The sequence below is a fragment of the Terrapene carolina genome, unplaced genomic scaffold (genome assembly GCF_002925995.2).
Source record: "Terrapene carolina triunguis isolate 2854851 unplaced genomic scaffold, T_m_triunguis-2.0 Scaffold926, whole genome shotgun sequence".
Lineage (NCBI taxonomy): Eukaryota > Metazoa > Chordata > Testudines > Emydidae > Terrapene > Terrapene triunguis.
In genome coordinates, this window is record NW_020665277.1 from 3,896,002 (window position 1) to 3,921,266 (window position 25,265).

The 25,265-nt window shown below is 42.6% G+C and overlaps 2 protein-coding genes across 6 annotated transcripts in view; one reads left to right on the forward strand and one right to left on the reverse strand.

The window, feature by feature from the left end:
- The window catches only part of MAGI3 (membrane associated guanylate kinase, WW and PDZ domain containing 3), a 214,647-nt gene extending 213,249 nt beyond the window's left edge, over nucleotides 1-1,398 (forward strand). Inside the window, exon 22 of the transcript XR_003370248.2 lies at nucleotides 596-1,398. The gene's annotated coding sequence lies outside the window, so the exon portion shown is untranslated. The remainder of the gene's footprint in view (nucleotides 1-595) is intronic.
- Nucleotides 1-25,192, reverse strand: PHTF1 (putative homeodomain transcription factor 1). Of its 5 annotated transcripts, none has more exons than XM_026661023.1 (19): nucleotides 25,113-25,192; nucleotides 24,346-24,421; nucleotides 22,662-22,718; nucleotides 21,353-21,422; nucleotides 20,236-20,394; nucleotides 18,148-18,307; nucleotides 17,164-17,304; nucleotides 16,144-16,303; nucleotides 15,042-15,215; nucleotides 14,881-14,958; nucleotides 13,247-13,456; nucleotides 8,813-8,941; nucleotides 7,207-7,479; nucleotides 6,299-6,430; nucleotides 5,979-6,065; nucleotides 5,217-5,372; nucleotides 4,684-4,779; nucleotides 3,965-4,090; nucleotides 1-3,507 (listed from the first exon to the last, which is right to left on the reverse strand). In XM_026661023.1, exons 2-19 carry the CDS (start codon nucleotides 24,388-24,390, stop codon nucleotides 3,487-3,489), a joined length of 2,274 nt encoding a protein of 757 aa, XP_026516808.1. In that variant the 5' UTR covers nucleotides 24,391-24,421; nucleotides 25,113-25,192; the 3' UTR covers nucleotides 1-3,486. The 5 variants fall into 5 exon arrangements, with proteins under 5 accessions (XP_026516808.1, XP_026516809.1, XP_026516810.1 ...); XM_026661024.2 differs by lacking the exon at nucleotides 25,113-25,192 and adding an exon at nucleotides 24,910-25,100; XM_026661025.1 differs by lacking the exon at nucleotides 8,813-8,941.
- Nucleotides 25,193-25,265: the final 73 nt, after the last annotated feature.

Sequence of the window (25,265 nt, forward strand, 5' to 3'; positions counted from 1 at the left end):
TTTAAGGTAATTATAGTAACTATCTGCAAAACACATACTGCAAACATAATTTTGAAGACTAAGTGGTGAAATCCTGGCCCTGTTAAGTTACTGGCAAAAACATCCATTGACTTCAATGGGGCCATGATTTTACCTTGTCAGTTCTTTAAAAATAAGGAATGGACTTGGTGCTATGCTTTCAACCTCCCTCTGGTACTGTATGTCAAAGCACCACATACTGTATGTTTCAAAAACACTTGGAAATGTCCCATCTTTACTTGTAAAACTAAAAATTATGTAAAAGCAGTATTTGAAACAGCAAACCTGCTGTTGCAAACACAGACAGAACCAACCACAGAGTCTTTAAAAAATCCCTCTGACCTGTGCCTGCTATTAGAAATCTCCTGTGTTTTATTTGTGTCTAATTGCTTTTGGTTGAGTGAGAAATAGATGAAATACAGGGTACATGAGACTTAATATCTATTGTTTGGGCTTTAATATGTATTTAAATGTTGAGGAATGTTAACAAGATATTATTATAGCAGTCTGCAGAAATTTCATGGATTGATTTACTCAATAGCATTCTTAATGGATTTGATTTCCTGACCTGTGCTAGGTTTTCAATGACTGAAAATAAACAGTAAAAGGAGCTGGGCCAGTTCACAAAAGCAGAGGAAAAAAGGTAAGGAAAGTCAAGATCAGTTGCTGGACCCTCGTGTTAAACTAATGACTTGTCCATTAAAAACATAACTGAGCAGCTGCTAAGTCTCACTAAACTTAAAAAAATCAGTTCTGACTTGAAGCTAGAAACTTTTGAAATAGACAACTACTTAGCAGTAGGCTTAAATGAACAGTTCTAAAATAAATAGATTTTAAAGCACATCTGAACTGCCCTCTGCTGCTTCACATTTTATGAATCCATCAGTTTGCTGTAGCATAAAGTGTACAAATCCTCAATATTGTAGAGTTTGACTGTGAAAATATTTCAGTTAGCCTATGTAGATATTAATCCTGTATTCTTGGTTGATAACCCTGTGGGATCCTCTTTAAGAGTTGTATGCACTTGTTCTAACCATTGAGAATAGTACCAAATTCAGAAATTTAATACTAAGATGAATTAGCACCATTTCAATGGTTAACTGTCAGCAAGTACACATCCATCCAAATGCTGTTTTCTGATTGTTAACATTGTGACCTGCTTTGGTGTCCTCTGTTTGAGTCTTTTCTAGAGAACTTGTACCTGTACTTACTGTATAAGATGACTTAGCAATGTGGCCTTGGAATGCTAAGCAACATATGGATGTAAATGTTTATATATTGTACAGCACCTTTATATATACACTTCTGAGGTTCTGACTAGAGAGACCTGTAAATCGCTCATTATTTTTTATATAGATATATTAAAAAAATTCCCATTCACAGCCTGTTCATTCTTGCACTAAAATGTTAGCTGTAGACTCATTTTACAATGATGCAGTTTGCACTAACTGTCTTTTAGCTAAATATACAGCCCAAGTTACCCATAAACATCCATATTTTCCAATGATCAACTGCATTTGTCATCTGAAAGTTACCTTGTCTCCCTTTTCAAGTAACACTCAACCACAGTCCTGCAAAATATAATACCAGCTGTTTGATGGAGTTTGCTTCCATGGGTTTATTTGTATTTTAAATGTCACTTTTTACATTTTTACTACTTTTCATTGTACAGAAAATAGCTTTGCATAAACAATTTACTACAAAAAATGACTTATGTCATCGTCCCTTTATGGCGTGAGATGGAACAGTGGAGTTAAAGGTATCCTTTTCTCTCAATATTAGTCCTATGACTGACTTACTATTTCTTAATTTATTGAAAAAGTCACCAGCCTAAGGAAAACACAAGCTGCACTTGCAGCAAAACAATTTCTCCTAGGGACATGGCTTTAGAATCTTTCCTCATACCAGTTGTAGACTCTTAGCTCTCATACTGAAGGGGAGGTTATCACATTCCTGCCTCTCACCTGGTTTTCACAATCAGTCCTTACCCCAGAGGGCCATTTACTACTTTGTCCAAGGTGCTTTATCAGTAGTGTTGCATAAAAGGCAGCTACTGTATACTTTTAGGAGGCTGTGCATTAGAATAGAGGAATCTTCTTTTCTTCCACTTTTACCACATCTCTGAATAATACTTACCTGTGTTAGAAAGGTAAGGCACTATAGAAGTAGAAAGCATTAATATTTTCCAGAATGCTTTAACAGCCCTATTGACCCACCTCCTCAAAATTCTAACCAAGTCATTACCAAAGATTTAAGTGTTACATGTAAATGTTAATTCTTCAGTTTTCTAGTTGCTACCAACATTGTGAAAAGTGTTTATACCCTGATGGTGCTTTACAGAGTGAGCGGTTGTAGAGAACAAGTGTTAGCATATTCCCTTGTGGAGAATGCTTTGCTTGTTCTATTAGGGCTTATCAGTCAAGAATAATGAGTTGTCTGAAGAACACTTAATTATATAAAAACTATCATCTCTCCTGGTGTGTGCAGCCGAGTGGCTTTAATGTTGCTATGCAACTGAAAGTTTAACCAAGTGCCTTTGGAGGCAATATTTATCTTGGGTGAACTGACTTTCATGAAAGGCTGCAGTAGCACAGAATAAAGGGGCAAGGTCCAAAGCAGACCTGGCCTCTCTAGCCTAAAGGCACTTAAATGAATGTTTCTTTACTTGAAGTCACTACACACATGCACCTGTCTATCAAATGGGGGCACTAGAGGAAGATGCAGCTGATGGAAAGAGGAACAGGGATCTGCTTTAATATGTAAACTGAAAAGGCACAGATAGCAGAATTTTAAGGTCTACCCCCTAACTATCCAGCACCTGGAATGGTCTGCTCAGCTGTAATGCATTTAGCCTGGACAGTTATTAGGAAAGTGAGTCCTCTTGTCAAGGCCTTAACACCATATTTTAACAAATGAAGAGCTTATTTATCTCTTAAAGCAGTAATTGGGAGTCCTAGTACTGACTTACTGCAGTGGAATTAAAGGTCTCATGTTAAGGGAGAGGAAATGGAGAAGCTGCCACAGCAAGTTAGTTGTGTAACAAAGAGCCAACCTGCTGTAGTAACTTATCTATCCATATACAAATAGGCTTTAACAGGGCCATGGCCACAAGCTGTTGTATACAGAATCCCATATTGTTTTCCTACTGTTTTGAGGCCCCTCTAAAATGTCTGGTTACTGCATACTTTGGCCCCTACTTAATAGGGAAATGCCCTTAAAACAGTGTCACACTGCTGATGGACAAATCAAGTTTTGTTTACTTAGTCTACGAGTCCTGGGCTGCCCTCACAAGTCTAGTTTATTCTGTAGGCTCTGAAACTAAGCAATGTGAGAAAACATCTTTGATACACAAAGAAATGTGCCAAAATTTAGGACCACCTCTGCCTCAAGCCAATGTCTTGCTTCTATCCAGTGTCGTCCTGATGGTTTGATAATCCTCACAGCATTGAGGGCTGAGCCTTGGCCAGGTCATGGTTTGATTTTCCATAACTGAAAAGAGAGGTTAGGAATTGGTATTTATCTGAGAAAGACTTTAAAAAAGCAAAACAAGAAATCTCTTGAATAAATTGCAGCTGCTAGTCTTTGAAAGACTGAGCTATAAAATGCATACTATTACATAATGGTTTAGGCATGCTAGTAAACCAACAGTCATTGCAGCTCTGCTTCTGAGGCAGCCAAAAACTTGTAGTTTATAGGACTGTCTACTACAGCCCAAAAAACTGCTTGTGTGCCTCTCTGAATGTATCGACTCACCATTCCTGCTGTCCTAACACATGAGTGGGTTTGCCCCAAAGCACAGATAAGAGGGGGAAACAGGTGAAGCAGTTGTGCTAATGAGAGCAAGTTAGTAGCAAAACCAGAATTAGACCCAGGTCTTCCGTAAGGCAGTTGGGTCCCAGTCTCCTAGAACATTCTCCTTGCCATCTCAAATGGCAGCTGCACTTACTCTGATATTGAATCCAAGAAGATCACTTATAACGCCTGATATGGCAGACAGGATCACAACTCGTGTGATGTTGTAGATTAAAGGGTTCATAGTCAGGCCATAGAGTCTAAATGGTGTGTCTAACTCCTGTAATGAGAAAATGGAAGTTACACCTGGACCCAGTTGTAGTCACCACCATTTTCAATTACTCAGACAGACTTCTGCCAACCAGATATTGCAAAATCCATTGGTACATTAGATAGGCATCTCTGCCTCCTCAGGGCTGAAGCATTTCACTGACCCTATCATAAAGGGTGTACTCTTCCTTATGGCAACACTTAGCTCAAACCAGGGCGCTGGTGAACCGTTTAGAATTTTAAATCTGGGGAGCATCTTATAGGTGTCACACCAGGCTCATTCTCTAGTAATAAATGACTGGAATCCTAAAATTCTGCTGAGGGAGAATGAGGAAACAAGACAGTACAACTGGAATGACAAGCCAGTTCTCCACCTCCCCAGTCCCTATTCTCATCCATGTTACTACTGGTATCACCCAGCACCTCAGTCATGGACAACCCCATTGTGCTAGGCACTGGACAAAGACAACATATTCAGATGAGAATACAAGGAAGCAATGAGATGATATTGGTCAGCATGACAGGCACTAGTCTCAGCACATTAGTGGCCTAACTCTTGTCTTTTTTGGTAGGCAACACAGAGAGTTAAGAATAGGAACTCACCTTCAGTAGCTTTGTAGACAGTTTTAAAACATTGTTCACTAGGGAGAGCTGTTCTTTCTTGTTTGGCTTCTTTTCCATCTTTAGGTATAAGTTGATCTGTCATGGAAACAGGTATTTTAGAGCAGATTTTACATTCAAGCACTTCACCCAAGTGTCAGCTGTGTTTACAGCACAGGGACCGCAGACCTATGCAAAAGTCACTACCCTGCCCATGGTGCGTGCTTGTGGTTTTCAAGTGCAGCAGTAATAGATTAACAAATATCCAATTTTTTCCCAGAGTGATAGGGTTCTTCTCACCCCCCAGCCATCAACAAAAAAATGAAAAGGATTTAGAATTTGGGCCTGGGTAACTGGCTTTCTTCCTTTAAGCCTGCTGTAGGAGCTACTCTTCTATTATGAACAAATAAAAATCAAAAGGGGTCTTAAAAAAAGGCACTAAGCTGAAATGAGGGAGGAGTTCATTTGAACTGCAAAGATCACTTTCATACTAGAAAACAGTAAGCCCATGGGAGGGTGAGCTGCAGCGGAGATACCTGTTCAGTGAGCAGGATTGAAATATTACTATATTTTTTGTTAGTTTCAGAGCCCAGTGATGCCAGGCGCAGTAGAAAAAGGAGGAGGGCTGTTTCCCAGATGAGGAACTCCCAGTTGTAAGCCACATTCAGGAAGGTTTTGTGCCCTTTTAAAACCTGTATTAAACAAAACAATGAAATTGGCAAATAGACTGAAATGTTCCTATTCACCTACCATAAACACTTTCATTCAACACACAGAAGCCGCTATGGCCTGTGTGACCACCATAACATCAGCCAAAGAATTCGCCACTCCCAAATACATGAATAAAGGTAGGACAATAATTAAAGTGAAGTGAGACCAGTCTATATCAGCCTGATCAATACATTAATATTCATTCCCTTTATCCCTGCCATCTGATAGTTAGATACTCTGAAGAGTGCTGCCCAATGTAAGTGCATTTTCATTGTTAAAGGAACTGGTTGGATGAGTCTTTCCCTCAGCACACATGAAACTGGATCCCAACATTACTACATTCAATGCAAAGCCAAAGTTGAGATGGGCAGTTAACTAGCAAAAGCATAAGCATTCATCTGCAGCACAATGAAACCATTTTGCAAACTGTTGCTAACAACTATACTTATCTACAAAAGGGGAAAAAAAAGCCTCTCTGAAATCTACTTAAGGACTAAAATCCACCTGAAAAGCAGTTACCAGTTATACTTCGAAGAATTTTTTCACTGGCTTTTTATTGCTCACAGAACATAAAATGTGAGTCTCACCTGTGCACAGCATATGAAGGCAATTGATAGAGCCAATAAAAAGATTGAAGAGACAACTACATCCACAGATCGCTGGGGCCCTCTCCTCTGTGGAAACAAAAATGTTTAATCAGATCTGGGAAACCTGTTGAATCTCAGTAAAAGATAGCACAAATATAGCAATAGTTTTCAGCTACTCAGGAAAAAGTTGTAATATCCTGGACTCCAGCTCCTGTAGCAGCTGGAGTCCACCTGCAACCTTCCACCAACTTCGCTTACACCATTTGCTTTAGTCTGTTAACATTTAAACATATACTTGCACTCTTTGGATCACGACTTGCCTTTAGATAGGAGCGCAGTGATAACCAAATTTTAATATTCTCCACCTTCTTGAGTCTGAAGTGGGGGATTTCATACTTCCTGGCTTTCCGGGCAGATGTTATGTGACTAAAAAGTTTGGCAAACAAAAACCGCTGCAAAGAAAAGTGTCAGTAAAGAAAATCCACATTGATATAGTCTAATGTTAGCATCCATATGGTGCTTAATATAATATGTACATTAGTTGCTAAACAAATTATTTGTGCTTGCCAGTGGTAGGAATAACATTCCTGTACAAGAGGAAAACATGACAGCTTTAGTATCTCTCTCACTTAAAGGATAAAAATCATCCCAGTATACCACATCTACAACAACAGTTGCAAACTAGCAAACCTGTTAGCCACATTTCCTTGTGGAAGGATGTGATAGATACAAATACACATCCTTATAACCTGGGCCCATCAGAGGATTTGTCTTTAGGGCAATCAAGTCCAGCCAGGCAGCTGTAGTCTTTAACCTTGCTGTCACATTATTTCCTGGTGGACACTTATTTCTCATTCTAAGACAAGTCTCATAACTGTAGGCTTCACAGTACTAGTAGGGCTAATAACTTTTCCTAGATTGCTCCAATTTGCCCCAGACTTGTAAGATAGCAAGTACTTAAGGTTCATTTCCTTTCAGCAGTACGGAGAAAAAATAGCAAGCTTTAAAGACTAATTCACGGTGGAAGTTAGTCATTGCATCTCTCAGGGGAAGAGACCTACCACAGCACCTCAGGTATAATGCTATCCCAGCATTCCCCACAGTGTCTTACTGCTCCCAAACATGCATCTCAGCAGCTGCTTTAAGAGGGGAAGCAATGACAGCAACTTGAATGTTGCAACAGAAATGTGCATGTTCATGAAAAGTAACTCAGCACATTTAGACAAACCTGTTTGTACGTTCTCTCAGCAACACACATCATAAAGAAAAACATCCAAGTCAGGCAGAGACGCTCAAGGAAGTTAATCACAGCCAAGACAATGACAGGTGTGATGGTAGGAGCCCCACAAAAGATATTCAAAAGTTCCTTCACTGAAATGGATCGCAGCTGTTCAAGATTCTTTGTATGGAAGAGCCGGTAGAGGAAAGGAAGACATGCTAACCCAATGGTGACAACGTTTCCCAGCATCTGATAGCCTACTCCCTGCTGATAGGCATTAACCTGGAGAATAGGCAAATATCATTAGCACTATATGAGCTACAACTAATTTTTTTAATTACTGTAAGTACAATGTTAAAAAACCAATAGGGAAAATTCCCCAATTCTAAAACTCCATTAGGAAACCTGTATGTGTAAATACATACATAACCTTCTGCTTCAAAGAAACAGTATTTGGTGTGGCTGTAAGATAAAGTTCAGCCATTACACACTTCATCTTTCCACTCACTGAACTCAGAACACAGCAAGTGCGCAAGAATAAACCAGGAAATATACTAGAAAAGTTACAGCGAAAGAAAGTGTGGCATAAAATGATTCCATATTATGACATCACTTCCTCCCCCTTACAATGACCTATCCATCTCCCCCTCTCCATGGCCATCTCGCTTCTGAGAAAGGTGCAAGACTGACCAAAATAGAGCAGCAGCCATAAGCCACTAATTTTAATTGCACTAAAAGCTTCCAACTCCTTGTCGCTCAGAACAGGGAATAATGTCAACATGAAGTAAGCATCTACTGATAAAAGGCTATGTAAGAGCTAGGTATTACTTTACTGTCATTCTTAGACCAGGAGTCATACCCTCTGCTTCGAATTAATGTATTTTCTTAAATCCCTCTGCAAATACTAGTTAAGAGTATTTAGGACCATCTTTAATAAAAGGTACTTGGACTTGTACAGTTTGCAGATGCATCACAATTTAGGGCACATCTACATTATGATGTTGCTGATAAAGCAGCTTATGCCAACCAAATTATGTAAGCATACGCACTACAGCGCTTCTCCTGCCACTGTAACTTGCCCACTACGCCGACCTAGTAAATCCACCTCGAAGAGATGCTTTAGGCATAGGTTGACGTAGTTCAGATAACACCCTGTCTGTATAGACATTTACTTGCATCACCTGTTGTCTGTCAGGGTGGCTGACAGCCAGATCCATGAAATTGACAATGTCAATTTCCCTGCTGGTAGGGTTCCTGTTTTGCAATTGAGCAGGGGGGTGCTCCAGCTGTCAGCACTGCTTTGCTGCCCAGCGCGGAGAGCCTAGATTGTGGGCACCCTGCAGAGCTCTCAGCTCCCCGCTTCACGGGGCGTGCAGAGCTGAGAGCCTGGGTGGCAGCTGGGAGCTCAACCTAGAGCTTAGGTCAGTGCAAGTGCTCCTGGTGAGAACATACATCGCTGACAGGAGGGTAGTGTGGACATGAAAATCTGCAGTAATTTATTGCTGTGGCTGTAAATCAATCTAACATAAGTAGACTTAACTTTGTAGTGTAGACATGCCCTTAGAAGGGGGGGGGGGGAGGAGAGAGAGAAGAGAGAAGAGGAATCAATCCTTACTCTGCTCATGATAATCCCGCTGATCTCCAGCGCAGACATGTCCACCTTCTTGCACTCACTTCCCTCCCAGATCAGGGCACTTACTTTTGCAGATGCAGGGCTCGTATTCTGAAGCCAGAACAAATGGTTCTGGAGAAGAAAATGCAACACTGAAAACATTTCTCAACTATCTACAGGAAATGGTTTCAAAATAGGCAGCATTTTTATTGAAAATGTTTGAATATAGTTTTAAATTTCAACATGGAAACTAGCAACAGAGGGTCCTGTGGCACCTTTAAGACTAGTCTTAAAGGTGCCACAGGACCCTCTGTTGCTTTTTACAGACTCAGACTAACACGGCTACCCCTCTGATACTTAACATGGAAACTATAAGTTATTAAAGGAAAAATTGTCTGCATGTACATCCAACAGCATCTAGCACAAGGCCCTGAGCCTGATTGTGACTCTGAACATAACGGCCACACTGGGTCAGACCAAAGATCTTCCGACAGTGGCCAATGCCAGATGCCCTAGAAGGAATGAACAGAACAGGTGATCCATTCCCTGTTGCCCATTCCCAGCTTCTGGCAAACAGAGGGTAGGGACACCATCCCTGCCCAATAGCCATTGATGGACCTATCCTCTGAATTTATCAAGTTCTTTTTTGAACCCTGTTACAGTCCTGCCCTTCACAACATCCTCTGGTAAAGAGTGCCACAGGTTGACTGTGCATTGTGTGAAGAAATACTTCCTTGTTTGTTTTAAACCTGCTGCCCCTTAATTTCATTTGGTGACCCCTATGTGTTATGAGAAGGAGAAAACACCACTTTACTCCACACCAGTCATGATTTTATAGACCTCTATCATACCGCCCCCCCCTTAATTGTCTCTTTTCCAAGCTGAAAAGTCCCAATCTTATTAATCTCTACTCATATGGAAGCTGTTCCATGCTCCTAATCTTTTTTTTGCCCTTTTCCAATTCCAATATATCTTTTTTGAGATGGGGCCACCAGAGTTGCATGCAGTATTCAAGATGTGGTCATACCATGGATTTATAGAGAGGCAATATGGTATTTTCTGTCTTATCGATGCCTTTCTGAATGATTCCCAATGTTGTTTTTTGACTGCCACTGCACATTGAGTGAATGTTTTCAGAGAACTATCCACAATGACGCCAAGATCTTTGAGTGGAAAGGGCTAATTTAGACCCCATCATTTTATATGTATAGTTGGGTTTATATTTTCTAATGTGCATTACTTTGCATTTATCAACAACATTCAATTTTTCTGCCATTTTGTTGCCCAGTCACCCAGTTTTGTGAGCTCCTTTTAACTCTTCAGTCTGCTTTGGACTTAACTATCTTGTAGTTTTGTACTATCTGCAAGTTTTGCCACTTCACTGTATACCATGTTAAATACTGGTCCCTGTACAGACCGCTGGGGGACACCACTATTTACAACTCTCCGTTCTGAGAACTGACCCTTTATTCCCACCCCTTGTTTCCTATCTTTTAACCAGTTAGGGATCCATGAGAGGATCCTCCCTCTTATCCCATGACAGCTTACTTCGCTTAAGAGCCTTTAGTGAGGGACCTTGTCAAAGGCTTTCTGAAAGTCAACGTACACTATATCCACTGATCACCTCTGTCCACATGCTTGTTGATCCCCCTCAAAGAATTCTAGTAAATTGAGACATGATTTCCCTTTACAAAAACCATGTTGACTCTTCCCCCAAATCATAATCAGCTGTGTGTCTTGTCTGATAATTCTGTTCTTTAGGATTGTTTGAAACTGTGTGCCTACTAATAAGGTTAGGCTTACTGGCCTGTAATTGCCAGGATCACCTTGGGAGCCAATTTTTAAAAATTGCCATTACATTAGCTATTCTCTAATCATCCGGTACAGAAGCGGATTTAAATGATAGGTTACAGACTACAGTTAGTAGTTCTGCTATTTCACATTTGAGTTCCTTCAGAACTCTTGGGTGAATGCCATCTGGTCCTGGTGACTTATTACTGTTTATCAGTTTGTTCGAAAACCTTCTCTAATGACACCACAATCTGGGACAGTCCCTCAGATTTGTCACCTAAAAAGAGTGGCTCACATTTGGGAATCTCCCTCACATCCTCAGCCATGAAGACGGATGCAAAGAAAACACTGAATTCTTCTACAAGGGCCTTACAGCCGTGGTCACCAACCAGTCAATTGGAATTAACTGGTTGATCCTGGAGGATCTCCCAGTCAATCGCGATCTCCAGCTGCGCAGCAAGGCTGCTGCTAAGACTGGCTTCCTGCTTGCCCCAGCCCCACACCGCTCCCAGACGCGGCTAGCGCGGCCTTGCAGCCTTCAGGGCAGCAGGGGGTCTCCCTCCACACGCTGCTCTTGCCTGTAAGCACCGCCCCCGCAGCCCCCATTGACTGGGAATAGGGGGCTGTGGCCAACAGGAACAGTGGGGGCAGTGCTTGCAGAGAGAGGCAGCACGCAGAGCCATATGCCACCTGCCTCCCCCCCGGGCTAAGGTAGGCAGGGAGCCTGCCTTAGTGGCAGCCACACTGTGCCACCAACCAGTAGCCACTGGAGGTAAGTGCTGCCCAGCGGGAGGCTGCACCCCAACCCCCAGCCCCTTCCCAGAGCCAGCACCCCAAGCCCCAGCCCTGACCCCCCTCCCAGAGCCAGCACCTGCACACCCTCCTGCACCCCAACACTCTGCCCCTGCCCTGAACCCCTTCCCAGAGCCCCCTCCTGCACCCAAACTCCCTCCCAGAGCTTGCACCCCAACCCCCTGCCCCAGGCTGAGCCCAGAGCCCCCTCCCACACTGCAAACCCCTCAGCCCCAGCCCAGAGCCCGCACCCCTTCCCAAATCCCTACCTCAGCCCGGTGAAAGTGAGTGAGGGTGGGGGGGGGAGAGTGGGGGGGGGGGATGGAGTGAGTGGGTGGGGCTTTGGGGAAGGGGTGGGGCAGATCCTAGGTTGCCCTTAAATTCAAAAAAGGTTATCCTGGGCATAAAAAGGTTGGAGACCACTACCTTATAGTCTTTGATTACTACTTTAACATCTCAACCAGTGGGGCCACTGGATGATTGTTTAGCAGACTTCCTGCTTCTGAGGTACTTAATTTTTTGGTGTTGGTGGTGGTGGTGGTGTTACTTTAGTCTAGCTAACTGTTCTTCAAATTCTTTTTTGATGTTCCTAATTACATTTTTATGCTTCACTTGCTAGAGTTTATGCTCCCTTCTGTTTTCCTCAGTAGGATTTACCTTCCATTTTTTTAAAGGATGCCTTTTTGCCTCTAACTATCTTTTACTTTGTTTTTTAGCCATGGTGGCACTTTTTTGGTCCTCTTATGTTTTTTAATTTGGGGTACACATTTAAATTGAGCCTCTATTATGGTGTCTTTAAAAAGTTTCCATGCAGCTTGCAGGGATTTCACTTTTGGCGCTGTACCTTTTAATTTGTTTAACTTCCTCATTTTTGTGTAGTTCCCCTTCCTGAAATTAAATGCTACTGTGGTGTCCCCTACCCGGAATGTTAAATTTTATTTTATAGTCACTATTACCAAGTGGATCAGCTGTATTCACCTCTTGGACCAGATCCTGTGCTCCACTTAGGACTAAATCAAGAATTGCCTCTCCTCTTGTAGGTTCCAGGACTAGCTGCTCGAAGAAGCTGTCATTTAAGATGTCAAGAAACTATCTCTGCATCCCATCCTGAGGTAACATGTACCCAGTCAGTATGGGGGTACTTGAAAGCCCCCATTATTATTATTGAGTTTATTTGTATGGCCTCTATCCCCCTGAGCATTTCACAGTCACTCTGGGTGCTATTACCAATAAAGTGATAATATTACAGACTTCCTACTGTAACACTGAAGACTGAAATGCTAGATCCAAAGAGTGAGAAGCTATGATTAGTGCATATGCACTCCCCTGAACTAGGAGAATAAAAATAGTATCTTCCCACCCAAGTTTTAGAGGCTATTGTGATGCTTTCATAGCCAGAACTGCTGTGGCTGGGATCCTGAATTTCCACACTATTTCCCTCAGGATACTTTTGCTAAATAGAATCAGGGTTCGAGTCTATGTGCCAGAGCATTCGTGCATCCTGTTCAATGCTTCCCTCATTTATTTTTACATTCATATTTCACTTTAAGACAGTCAACCACAGTCTAGGTACTGATGGTAACTTGTTCTATAAATCCGAAGTAAGAGAATATCTATGCTCATCATTGAATTTTACAGAAATGTCCATCTGCTAAACCATGTCCATCCTCAGAGGAAACAGATTAGGCCATGGCTTTTTTATTCATTTTGACCTGGCAAAGTCAACTTCTAACAATGTGTTTGCACAAGTTACAACTACAGAATTTACTTCTTGTGTTATTTTAGAGGGTACAAGTTACATCAAAAGAAAAATATTTCATAGGCTCCTCATTTATCGCAAGTGGTTAAACAGACCTGTTGGAAAACATCGTCTTTCAGGTCCCGTTTACTTCCTTTTACATTCCCTTCCTCGCTGTCACTGGTGTAGGAAGAACGGCACTCTGGTCCATGAAGCAGGTCATCCCAGAGCATGTCCTCTGTCTCAGAGTCATGGCGGGTGCTTTCAGAGTCTCTCCGAGACACACTGCAGCTCTGGGACCCACCACTAAAACAAGACCTTGATTCCTTTAAAGAAAAAGGAAGTTTACAAAAGTAACTTCTCCATACTAAGCCTTCAACAACAAAAATCATTTTTTAATCTTCAAGTAATATGTTCACAACCACATGGTCAAGCCAAGCCAACCTGAAGCCACTCTGACAAGCTAGAACAGAAAGGACATTTCTACACAGGGATGCTTTTGCGACATGAACTCCCAGCAACAAACTATTAATGTTTTCCCACCTTCAGAATAACTTACACTAATTTCATGAAAACTCTGAAGGCCAGGAAAATGGAACCAGAACTTAGAATACATTTTAATAGCTTCGTCCTCATTGTGGGACAGAGTTTAGTGAGAATTTCTACAGCTGGAAAGGAGACTTATTTCTTGATTTCTATGAAAAATAGAATTTTTAGAATGCCTGATGTTTACTCCAATACAATGTTATCCTCCCAACAGCCAAGTCTCTAATGAAGAGTGATTAGAGGCCTCTGAGCGTGCTGCTGCTACCAGTAGAATTTCATAAATTGAATGTTAAGTTCAAAATTCAAAGCACTGAAAAGGTACAAAAATTATGGAGTTTAAATGGTCAGTTACAAAGCTCTTAAAAAAAAAAATCAACTCTTACCCTGGAGGAGACAATCTTCATCTAAATTCTTCCCTGCTTTACAACCTGGAAAGACTATAATCCCAAATACACAGTTGAGGGCCGTGGAGTCTGCCTGCTTTAACCTGTCTCCCTTGCTACTGCAACAACCACTATGCCTTTCAGACTATGCAGGCAGTAAACAATGGGGTCAAATGAAAGCGCTTTGCATAGGAAACAAATCTCATACACTTCTCTTGTGCTATAGTCTATTATGATCCACAAGCAGGGAGTATCATGTCATATATGAATGCTCACAGAATTTCATTTTTTGCAGATCTGACCGTAAGACAGGGCTGTATAAAAGTATCAACAGGGGAATGACCAGTGGGAAACCAAGACAGCATTGAGTGTGACAGCCCAGGATTCCAAGAAGACTGCTTAAAGCTCTGGAATGAAGACTGATCGACAGCTTCGCTCCTCTGGAAGTGTGAACAATAAGAGTAAAGTCTGAGTGGAACACAGAACCTTCTCAGAAGCTAGTCCGAGACTGTGAAACTAACTCCTCAAGGAGCTAAGGACCATCACAAACCTCACCACTTTCTGTTCCAAGTGCAACACACAGCAACAGGTATATTTAACAAAACAAACCCTATCAAAATAAGACATTGCTGCACACACTTATCCCTCTGAGCAGAGGATGAGAGAACAAGTGACAGATGTGTAGTCACATGCTCAATGCACTACTGGAAGGCATTCAGATACTACAGTGATGAGCACCGTATAAAAACCTGAATAGAACAGATGTACCACTCTGCCCACCTTAAATGATGCAAAGGTCTCTGGTATTTTAGAACCCCTACCTGGCTAAAGGCTGTTGAGTCTAGTTCAGATTCTACCACACTATCGGACTCTCTGGTACCTTTAATGGCTTGATTGACCTGCCATAAATAAAAAGGACAAGTTAGTTAAGAGCCAGTAACAGTAAACTTTATGGAATCTTAAGGTAAACCAACAGAACTACCTGTGAAACTGACTGGTTTGAAGTAGTAAGAGGTCTCCTATTCTTGTCTTCATAGCTATTGTCACTGGAGGCCCCTTCTACACTTCTGCGTAACAAAATCCTCTGTGCCATGGCTTCAGCATCCTCCTCACTTGACAGCTCATCAGAAATGCCACCCATATGTGTGCCGCCATCCTGGAAGAAAAGCAACCATCTAAACGAACTAGAAGATGGGGCTAATAAAACTAAGCAGATCTGCATCAAGCAGAAGTATCTGGCCAATATTACCATTGCAATGTTATGGTTACCAACAGTGTGAATTCTAGACTAATACAGTAGCCAATAAAAGGGAAATTACTTCTACAAGTACAAGCAGAACGAGGAGTCAAAGAATCAAACAAGTTCTACAACTGATGGGCCAGCCCTGTCATTGCAGCAGTGGAAAGAGGGGGAGAAAAACATCCAACCTCTCCAGCAGCTAAAACAGAAAAGGAGGTAATTCAACTCCTGATCTCCTCCCCCTTCATTTCCACAGCCTGATGCCTCAAAGGCCAGCAACATCCACAAGTCTTTGTGTGACCCTGGGCATAGGACGTGACTGGGTTGTCATGAAAGCTGTGGCCCAACAACCAAGTCTATTCCCGCCCTGAATGCCACCTTCATGTATTAGAGACTTTGGGAGCAACGCTCTTTGCTTCACATATTCTTGTCTAAGTGACTCTCACCAATCCCAAAGCCTTCATTTTAGTGCTTGCACAGACAAAACTTTGGTTTTTAAGGTCACATACAAAAATTCCATCAGGTGAAACTGAATTATCTCCCAACAGAAGGACAATGCACTTATTGTTTGCAGGGCAGATGTTTTACATGGTAGAATTTTGAATTCTGTTTGTTTTTAAATCAACCAACCTTTGAATTGAAGACTATCCAAATAAACAAGCATTTCAGTATAAAGAGGCCTCCTTTATTCTTCGCACAGGTTTCCATGTTTAGCATATTTATGTTCTATTGTAAGTTAAAATGGAGTTTATATTTACATCTGACATTAAGGCACCAGCACCAAGTCAGTCATGACTGAAGAATCAATGCAGAAAGGAATTTTCCAATAATGACTCAATCTTACCCGATGACTCTTCTCCCCATCTGAAAGTCTCTCTCTCTCTTTGAAATGCAGCAGCCTATATTCGGATCTGGAAAGTCTGTGCTTAATGCCATTATACACAGAACTCACACCACTTTCTGTTTCAGTCCCTTTATCAGCTACCAATTTCACCCTCCTTAACCTGGGGAATCAAAATGCAACAGAACGGTTCTGACTTCAGAGCAAAGCTCTTGATAGGATAATGTCAATTTACTCTGTCACTTGCCTGCCTGGTGCAGAATTAAGCAATAGCTGAGAGGCTACAGAATTATCTCAATTTCAGGCACTTCACGGCCCTGTCTTAGAGGGAACATAAACCTACTCCATTGTCAAATGCCAGCTCCCAAATGTCCTACAGATTCTAAATCCAGGGGGAGGGCAGGATTCAGGAGTAATTAAGTAAAAAACTAGTTAAAGGAGAAACTTTTAGGTACCTTTTTAAATAGTAACAGAAGGTGGCAGCTTAGATCAGAGGTTAACAATCAGGAGATTAAGTTTCCAGCTAAAAAAACAAAACAAAAACTCAGCTGGGAGAGGGGATAGAAGGGATGAACCCAAATAGTGCATCCTCCTTTTCCCTGGTTTTCATCATGTCTTAGAAAATACTTTAAAAAATGATCTGATCAGGTTAAATTAAGGGTAAATTGACTCTGAACTGAGCAAAGCAAGGTAACTAAATATGGGACTTAAGGGGGAGTTGAGTACATACGCTTAGGAGGGTCACTCAGAGACTAGAGAGAGCCTCTAACACTCTGCACAATTGTGTTTCTAAAATAGGCTACCAAAATTGTCCCATATCCAGAATGAGGACAAATATATGGACTCCTAATAAGACAGACTTCCTCCAATGGCAGTGCTACTTGGATTTAGTTTAAGAACAGCTGTAACCTGTGCAGTTTGGGAATGTGAGACTGATACTTAATAAGCATTCTGTTTGTTTTCTGAATGCTCAACTGTTCGTACACTACAAACACTCACACCCTCCTGGTGCAGCATACACACCTCCTGCGGAAGAGCATGCCAAACAAACTGTTGATAATGGATGTAGGTTCCAACTGCTTGTCTCCTTTATTGGCTTTGTCAGAGGAAGACCAGCTGCCAGCATCTCTGCTCCCATCACTACCCACAGGTTTGCGTAATTTTCTATTTAAAAAAACAGAGTGGGGAGAGAATTTAATTTGCAACAAAGCATCTTTACACCCTAAAAACCACGTACCAAATCCATACACCACTCTAGCTGCTTTGTCAAATGCGTCATGCAGATACTGGGGTCAATCCCCCTCAAATATGCACAGGTAATTTTTACTAGCATCAGCAGGAATTAGGTTTATGTCCCCAGGGGAGAATACACACTAGTACCACAAAGGATTTAAGTGGATAATTATACAAGATAAACATGGCAAAACAGCCTGTGTGGAAATGTCATAAGGGTAGTAGTTACAGCCTCTCTCTCAGCAGGAAGGCTGCACTGAGGCTGACAGTGGGCAGTTTTAAATTAAAAAGTTGCAATGTCTCCCATGCAACAAAAAAAAGGCAAGAAACATCCCTCAGAGTCACATGTCATCCTTTGCCCCCTCTGAAGGTGTATGAGAAGCCTCTCAGTTAATGTAAGTGTAAAACATTGGTCAAGTTCCCAAAGCCATAAGCGTGATGTGGTTTGTGGCGCACACACCACTGGCCACAGAAAGAAACTGGACTACCAAGGTTCCATTAGAACAGTCCAACTGCAAAGTAGAGAATAAAGGGGACGTAACATGGCCAGACTTCCTGAGTGATATAGCACTTACGAAAGCTGTGAAAGGGGGAAGAAGGTGGGCTATCCATGATCAAGCATATGGTACATATATCCCTGCATTTTACAGTCACATAATATATTTACTTAAAACAGCAGCAAACGAGACCTTTATCCAGTAACTTGACACTGTACCATATTACTCTGATTCCTACAAATAATTAGCACACAATTAGCACTCTGTTTCATCTCACCTCCGCCTCCTGCTGCTTCCATTGGTTCCCGAGGGTTTGTTGATCTGGGTCGACACGATCTGACAGTGAACAGTTCCCATCAGTAGCATAAGGCACATTGGTCCAATGATTTCACTTGCACTCGCAACAGGTATCATGAAATACAACATGACTGCTATAACTGAAAGAGAAATTGGATCAAATGCAAAAGCTACACTGGGAATTCCCTACCTAAGAGTGAAAGGGGCATGTCTCTGTTTTTATTATTGTCCCAATGATTAATTTTGTTCACTTTAAAAGCTTTTGCAGATACTAACTCCACCCTCATTGTTATGTGGCCCTGGTACTACTTCTCTGAAATTCCTTCTTTCTTTGCAATGTGATTTGTAAGTATATTAAAACAATAGAAAACAGAACCACAAAAGGGATCAAAAGTGTGCATCAAAAAAATTACTTTCCTCTGCCAGAATGTGCTCTATGAAAGCCATTTACAATCTTCAGAGGACACTGTTCCAGCTCACGTCAAGAAATGACTATTACAGAAGCTGGACTGACAGAGGAGCTGCATGTCAGGATATACAGTACCTTCACTAAGTAGGTTCTTTGCCAAAGCACGGTGGGGTAGGCAGTTTATCCACAGAACAGGTCTAGCATTTGCGGTGGCAAAGTAAGTTTCCTCCACCCTGTGGCCTCATTTCTAGCCTGGAAGATCACCTCAAAAGGAGGTGAGGGGAGTCCAATCCCAGCATGAAGGACCAGATATCAAATATTCCTGGAACTGCATGGAAAAATCCATGGGGACCAGGACAACAGTAAAAGGCTGCTTAAATTCAGAGATTTTGAGGCCCAAAGAAATCATTGTGATCGAATCTCCTGGCTGTAACAGGCTGGAGAATTTCACCCAGTGATTCCTGCATCAAACCCACACCTTCTGGTTGAGCTAGAACAGGAGTTCTCACGCTGGGGATTGGGACCCCTCAGGGGGTTGCAAGGTTATTACATGGGGAGGTCATGAGCTGTCAGCCTCCACCCCAAACCCTGCTTTGGGTCCAGAATTTATGATAGTGTTAAATATATTTAAAAGTGTTTTTTTAATTTATAAGGGCAGGATCACACTTAAAGGCTTGCTATCTGAAAAGGGTCACCAATACAAAAGTTTGAGAACCACTGAGCTAGAACGTCTTAATATAAACTAATGAAGTTGCCTGAACTATGGTGCCCACAGCAGCTTCAACAGAATATATTGGAAATGCTAATCCCATTTTACCTAGATGCTTATTCAATGCTGCCCTTCCCTCCCCTACCCCACACACGAGCACTTCCCCATCTGTAAAATGGGGCTAAATTCATTAATGTACGTGAACTGAAGCATAGATTAAACCAGTGGTTCTCAACCAGGGGTATGTGTACCCCTGTGGGTACGCAGAGGTCTTCCAGGGGGGTACATCAACTCATCTAGACATTTGCCTAGTTTTACAACAGACTACATAAAAAGTACTAGGTAAGTCAGTACAAACTAAAATTTCATACAGATGACTTGTTTATCCTGCTCTATGTACCATATACAGAAATGTAAGTACAGTATTTATATTCCAATTGATTTTTTATAAGTATATGGTAAAAGTAAGCAAGCAATTTTTCAGTAATGTGCTGTAACATTTATGTATTTGTCTGATTTTGTAAATAGTTTAAGTGAGCTGAAACTTGGGGTACACAAGACAAAGCCTCCTGAAAGGGGTACAGTAGTCTGGAAAGGTTGAGAGCCACTGGATTTAAGTGACTTGTCCAAGGTTACACAGGAAGTACGAGATAGGAATTTAACCCGGATCTCTCAATTATGTGAGCCCTGGTCCACTGCTTCAACCACACGACCATCTTTCCTCCCTTTTGCTGAATCAAATGTAACAGTCATTTGAGCACTCTTAGGGTACATTAGAAGGTGGAACCCAAGAAGCATGTGGCATGGAAAGCTGTGCAGTGTCTGCAGATAATGAACAAACACTTCAAAGCTGCATCCTTACCATTGCAAATGGCATTAGCAAACAATAAGAATCTCATGGTTTTTCATAACCACAAACAAAAGATGGCACAGCACCCTCCAACGCTTACCTTGCATGAGGTAGAGGACCAGAAGCCACATAAAAATACGCTGGGATGTAACCTGTATCCACCACCGGCTGAATAATGGAAAAAACACAACCCGCACAATCCCCTTTCTAGTTAGTGACGTCCACGGGATTTCAGGCTTGGCTTTGGCAAATGTGGAGCCTTGAAAATACACAATGTGGAGGTATTTCAAATGGGAGTGCTAGCCAATGCTTTATTTGTAACTAAGGCTAAGATTTTGTAACAGAGGTCATGGAAGTCACAGAATCCATGACTTCCAGAGACCTCCATAACATTTTTCCTTCAACCCTGAGGCAGCAGGGATGGGGCTCCCCTGCAACTCCCAGCTGCTACTGTGGGAAGATCCCACAGCTCCCAACCACCAGGGGCAGACCCCACAGCTCCAAGTTGCTGCCAGTAGCAGGGGAAACTCTGCGCTCTCAGCGGTCACTGGAGCCCCAGCAGCAGTGGGTGCTGGACCCACCTCCCTCCCCATTTTGTCAGTGATTTTTAATAATCAGGGACAGGTCACAGGCTTCCATGAATTTTTGGTTCTTGCCCATGACTTTCACTAAATATAACTGATAAAAATCTTAGCCTTACTTATAACTTCTTCCCTAGACAAGGCCAAACTCCCTCAAATACCGTATAATTTGAAATGGGAAAGGAAAGAACTCAAACTTCAGCCTCTCACCAGTTCCATCAATCCAAAATCATATGAATCCCTTCTCCTCCTCTCAGCCCACTTGCCCAGTCCCAAATACCTCTATCTTACATAAGCTGTCATCCACAACACAAACCCATAATGACCACCTGTCACCCTTCCTCCCCCAGGCATTATCTACAACCTCAGCCCTTAGCTGATCATGCTGTGGTTCCAGCAAGCCTCCAGTCCCTCTGCCAGGTGTCACACTCTGGGCCCTCTAATGCTAACTTCTAGCACTGCTGCCCCATGATCTAAATAGCTGTCCTTTCAGAAACCAGACAGTGGTATTAAATTATGTCAGACCTAGGTAAAAGATAAGATATTCCTCTTCCCATCATTGTGTAAAGCAGAAGTGTATGTCACATTTAACCTGGGGGCATTTGATACAACCTCTATTATTCAAAGGATACCTACCTCTGATTAAGTCAACATCTATCAGGTCAGGCTGTATGTGGCCCTTTTTTTTGGGTTTGTTTTTGAAGCCCTGCAAATTTAAAAATAAAATATTATTAATTTTTGTAGTGAATAGAAAAGACTGCCTGCATTTCCTTTACTCTGATCTCTCCAGAAACCACGATGATCTCCAGCACTAACATCAGGAGCCTCATTCAATACTTCTAGTGCTCTTCTAGAGACAAGTTTATTAGTCAAAGATCCTATTTATATTTATTTATTTTAGCTCTCATTTAATATTTATTTTAAAACAAGACTGCACCCTGCAGGAACCACAGTTAGAGCCATTACTTCCATTTCCTGGGGGTAAAGAGGAAAGAGGCCACTGCACCTGTGACTGGTCAGCTGACTCCCAGTTACTCTTAAAAGAGGGCATCTGGGCCCTGGAAAGGAGATAGGACAGGCCAGATACAGGAAGCATGGGTAAGAGCTGCCTGAGACTCAGACAGGAGCAGCAAGGAAGAGCTGGCAGAAGTTGCTTAATGGAGCTTCAGGAGACCCAGTGGAGAGACCTGAGCTCAGATGGGAGCGTAACAGGACTACTGGTAAGAAATTACCAAAGCTGGAAACCCTTAACAAGCAGAAGGCTTGGCCAGTGACCTCTTGGAAAAAGAGGAAGATCCAAACTCATAAGCAGGAGGGTAGATTGGCAGTAATAGGCAATGACATCACTTGTTAGTTAAAGGGTATAAAAAATAAACTCTTAGTATTCATTGCTAATACCTGCCTGACCAAGTTGGAGCTGACCAATATGGGTCTAAGCAGCCCTGGGTTTAGCAAGTTTGTAAGTATCTTGATCAAATGCTTATAAATGTTTTGTTACTGTTTGGATGTAGTAAATTGCTTATTTTTTAGGCAAATTTAGAGAAATGGGGTAAATTTTGTTCAGCTTTTGGATTTAATAAAGGAACTTATGGTTAAATTAGTTGTGGTAGTATCCTGCATAAATAACACCAATATTACCACTAGTCATTGAGTAATATCTGAAAATAGATTGTCAGTTCTTCAGGGCAGAGACTAGATCTTTTCATTTGTTCTATAAAATACCTAGCACTTTTGGCAGTGTATAAAATAGTAAAGTTCAGATTGATTTTTTTCTCTCAAAGACAAACTGTACTGTACAGTAAGTATATCTATGGCATGCAGTGCCTTTCATTGTGTGGGCTTCTGGGATTTGCATTAAGCAGAACTGGTGCAGCCACATAACAAGGGCCAATAAATAGCATGGGACAAAGAGCAAATTAAAAAATAAATTAAATTAAATAATTACCTTCATCTCAGTCTGTTCTATAGACTTTTCCCATATCTGTTGGTCATAGGCTCCAATCTGAAAAAATAAATTCTTTACGTGACAAAATCCTTCAATTTACAACAAACCAAAACAGGGTGGATAAAATTTGATTTAACAAAACCTGATTTTTTTTTTATTTAATACAGGTAAATTTAAAATTAAATTTGAAATAACAACCTATGTTAAGACCTTAAGTTACCATAATCTATTAGTGACTTAAATATAAAATATTTAGTACATATTTCCTACCAATTTTTTAAAAGTCAAACTACTGAACTGCTGAAAATCACTGGCTAACTTGTCAAAGTGCTAAACCAGCTTTTGACAGCCGTAGGCTCTTCTGCAGGCAAATAGATTTTCTTCATTTCAGTTTTAGTTCAGTTTAATGACTTGATTAATTCGTTTGAAGTTAAGAAACCAACTGGGAGTTGAAAAAGCAGGAAAGCTTGTTTCCCTCTTCCAATCTATAAATAAACCTAGGTGTGGGAGAATGAGATACATTAGTTATAAAATCTTGAACTACATGGTGACCAGAAACAATCAGTTCAAATACTTTAACTCAGCTAGTTATAAATTCAAAATGTTTTGATTTTAAAAAATTAGTACCCAGAAAATTTAAGGTAGTTTTATTTAACTACAAGCAATTTAAATGTTTTTTGTGCATTTTTAACAATTAATTTCTGATCAAATAGAGATGACACTAATCACAATTAAATACATTTGCTTTTTGTTTACCAGATTTAAGGTAAATTATAACAGCTTAAATGAACATGTATAGATGTAGCCTATCCTCCTGGCTTGCAAAAAGAAGCACCAAATGTAGCATATGTAATTTAATTCCCATATATTTAATGGTTATATTTAGTTGCAAATCAACCTCTCTCTAGGAAAATAATTCAATTGTAAAACAATTAAAATTGTTGAAATCAAGGTTTCCTTCTTGAATTAAATTGTGATTAAAATCATTCACTGCTTTGATTTAAACAATTTCAAACACCCCTGTCAAAAAAACTCAAGATTAGAGTTAAATCAGGGGTTTTCAAACTGCAGGTCAGGACCCCTCAGGGGGTCACGAGCTGTCAGCCTCCACCCCAAACCCCGCTTTGCCACCAGCATTTATAATGGTGTTAAATATATTAAGTGTTTTTAATTTATAAGTGGGGTTGCACTCAGGTTTGCTAATGTGAAAGGGATCACCGCTACAAAAGTCTGAGAACCACCGCACTGATGTATTGTTGCTTTCTGGGGATGTCTCAAAGATCACTTTAAAATAAAGTAAAACACAATGTCGTCATTGTGCATAGCAGAAAATGTAAAGCAGTGCTGCCAACTCAATATTTTTTTTTCAAGCTATCTGAGAGCTGAATGACTTAGAGCAAAATCTGACCACGATGCGTTGTGCTATTATAAACGAACATTAATAGTCACAACCGCCCCAGGGAGGCAGGTATCCCCCATCCCGTTTACGGAGGAAGACCATGAAGCACAGGGGGGGTAAGTGATCTGTCCAAGCCCCTACAGCGGCCGCGCGAGAAGGGGCTCGCTCCCCCTCCTAGCAAAGCCGGTGCAGGGCCGGACGCTCTCGCCCAGCAGTGAGGAGGGTAACGGGGGGGTTGCAAACTGCAGGGCTGCCAGAGGAGCGGCTCTTCGCCCCACGACTGACCTTCTTCTGGTACCAGGCGATGGCATCTCTGCCACGTGCGGCCATCGGGCTCCTCAGCCACCGCCGGACGAGTGACCTAGAAGGGAACAGGGCAGAGCGCTGCCCTCTCACAGGCCGGGCCCGCGGGCTCCGACTCGCGGAGGGGAACCGGCCAGGAGGCGGCTGCGCCTGGCGCCGGAGCCACCCCCGGGGCGGGCAGAGCCCAGCCCCGAAACCGCCCGCGGCCACTGGCCTCCCGTCCCGCGTTTCCCAGGGGTGGGAATGACCTTCCCAGACCCCCGGCCCCCACGCCAACCGCTCGCCCCTCGCCCCCTCCCCTTAGCCAACCGCTCGCCCCCCCACAGCCCCTCCCCCACCACAGCCCCTCGCCCCTTCCCCGCCAACCGCTCGCCCCTTCCTCAGCGCCCCGCCCCGCCCCGCCCCTCCCATCTCTCCCCAGCCCCGCCTCACAAGGGCAGGTCCGACTCCCGTCTAGCCCCCTCGCGGCTCCTCCTTACCCCCCAGCCCAGCTCCGGCCTCGCCCCACGCGCTGCCCGGCGCTCTCCCTCCGAGGCTGAACGTTACCATGGAGACAGGAGAGCGCACGAGCCCGGATTGGAAAACGGCACTCGACTGCCTCTGCCTGGCTCTCCCCCGGCCCCGCAGCTCCCCTCGAGCTGAGTCACCGAACGCGCTGGGCCGCAGGCAGCACCAGCCGAACGCCGACCCAGGCTGTCTCGCCAGAACGCTGCCCGCGCCTGCAGGGCGGGCGCGCGGGCCCCACTCACCTTCGTGGTGGGCGGGGGCCCCGGCCGGGGCGGCCACAGACCCCAGCACCATCGCCTCAGGGCCGCGGCGCCGCAGTGACTTAACCCCGCCCCCAACGCCCGGCGTGGCCAACCAGCGGCCGGGGCGGAGCGCGAGGGGCCGGCGGGGGTTAC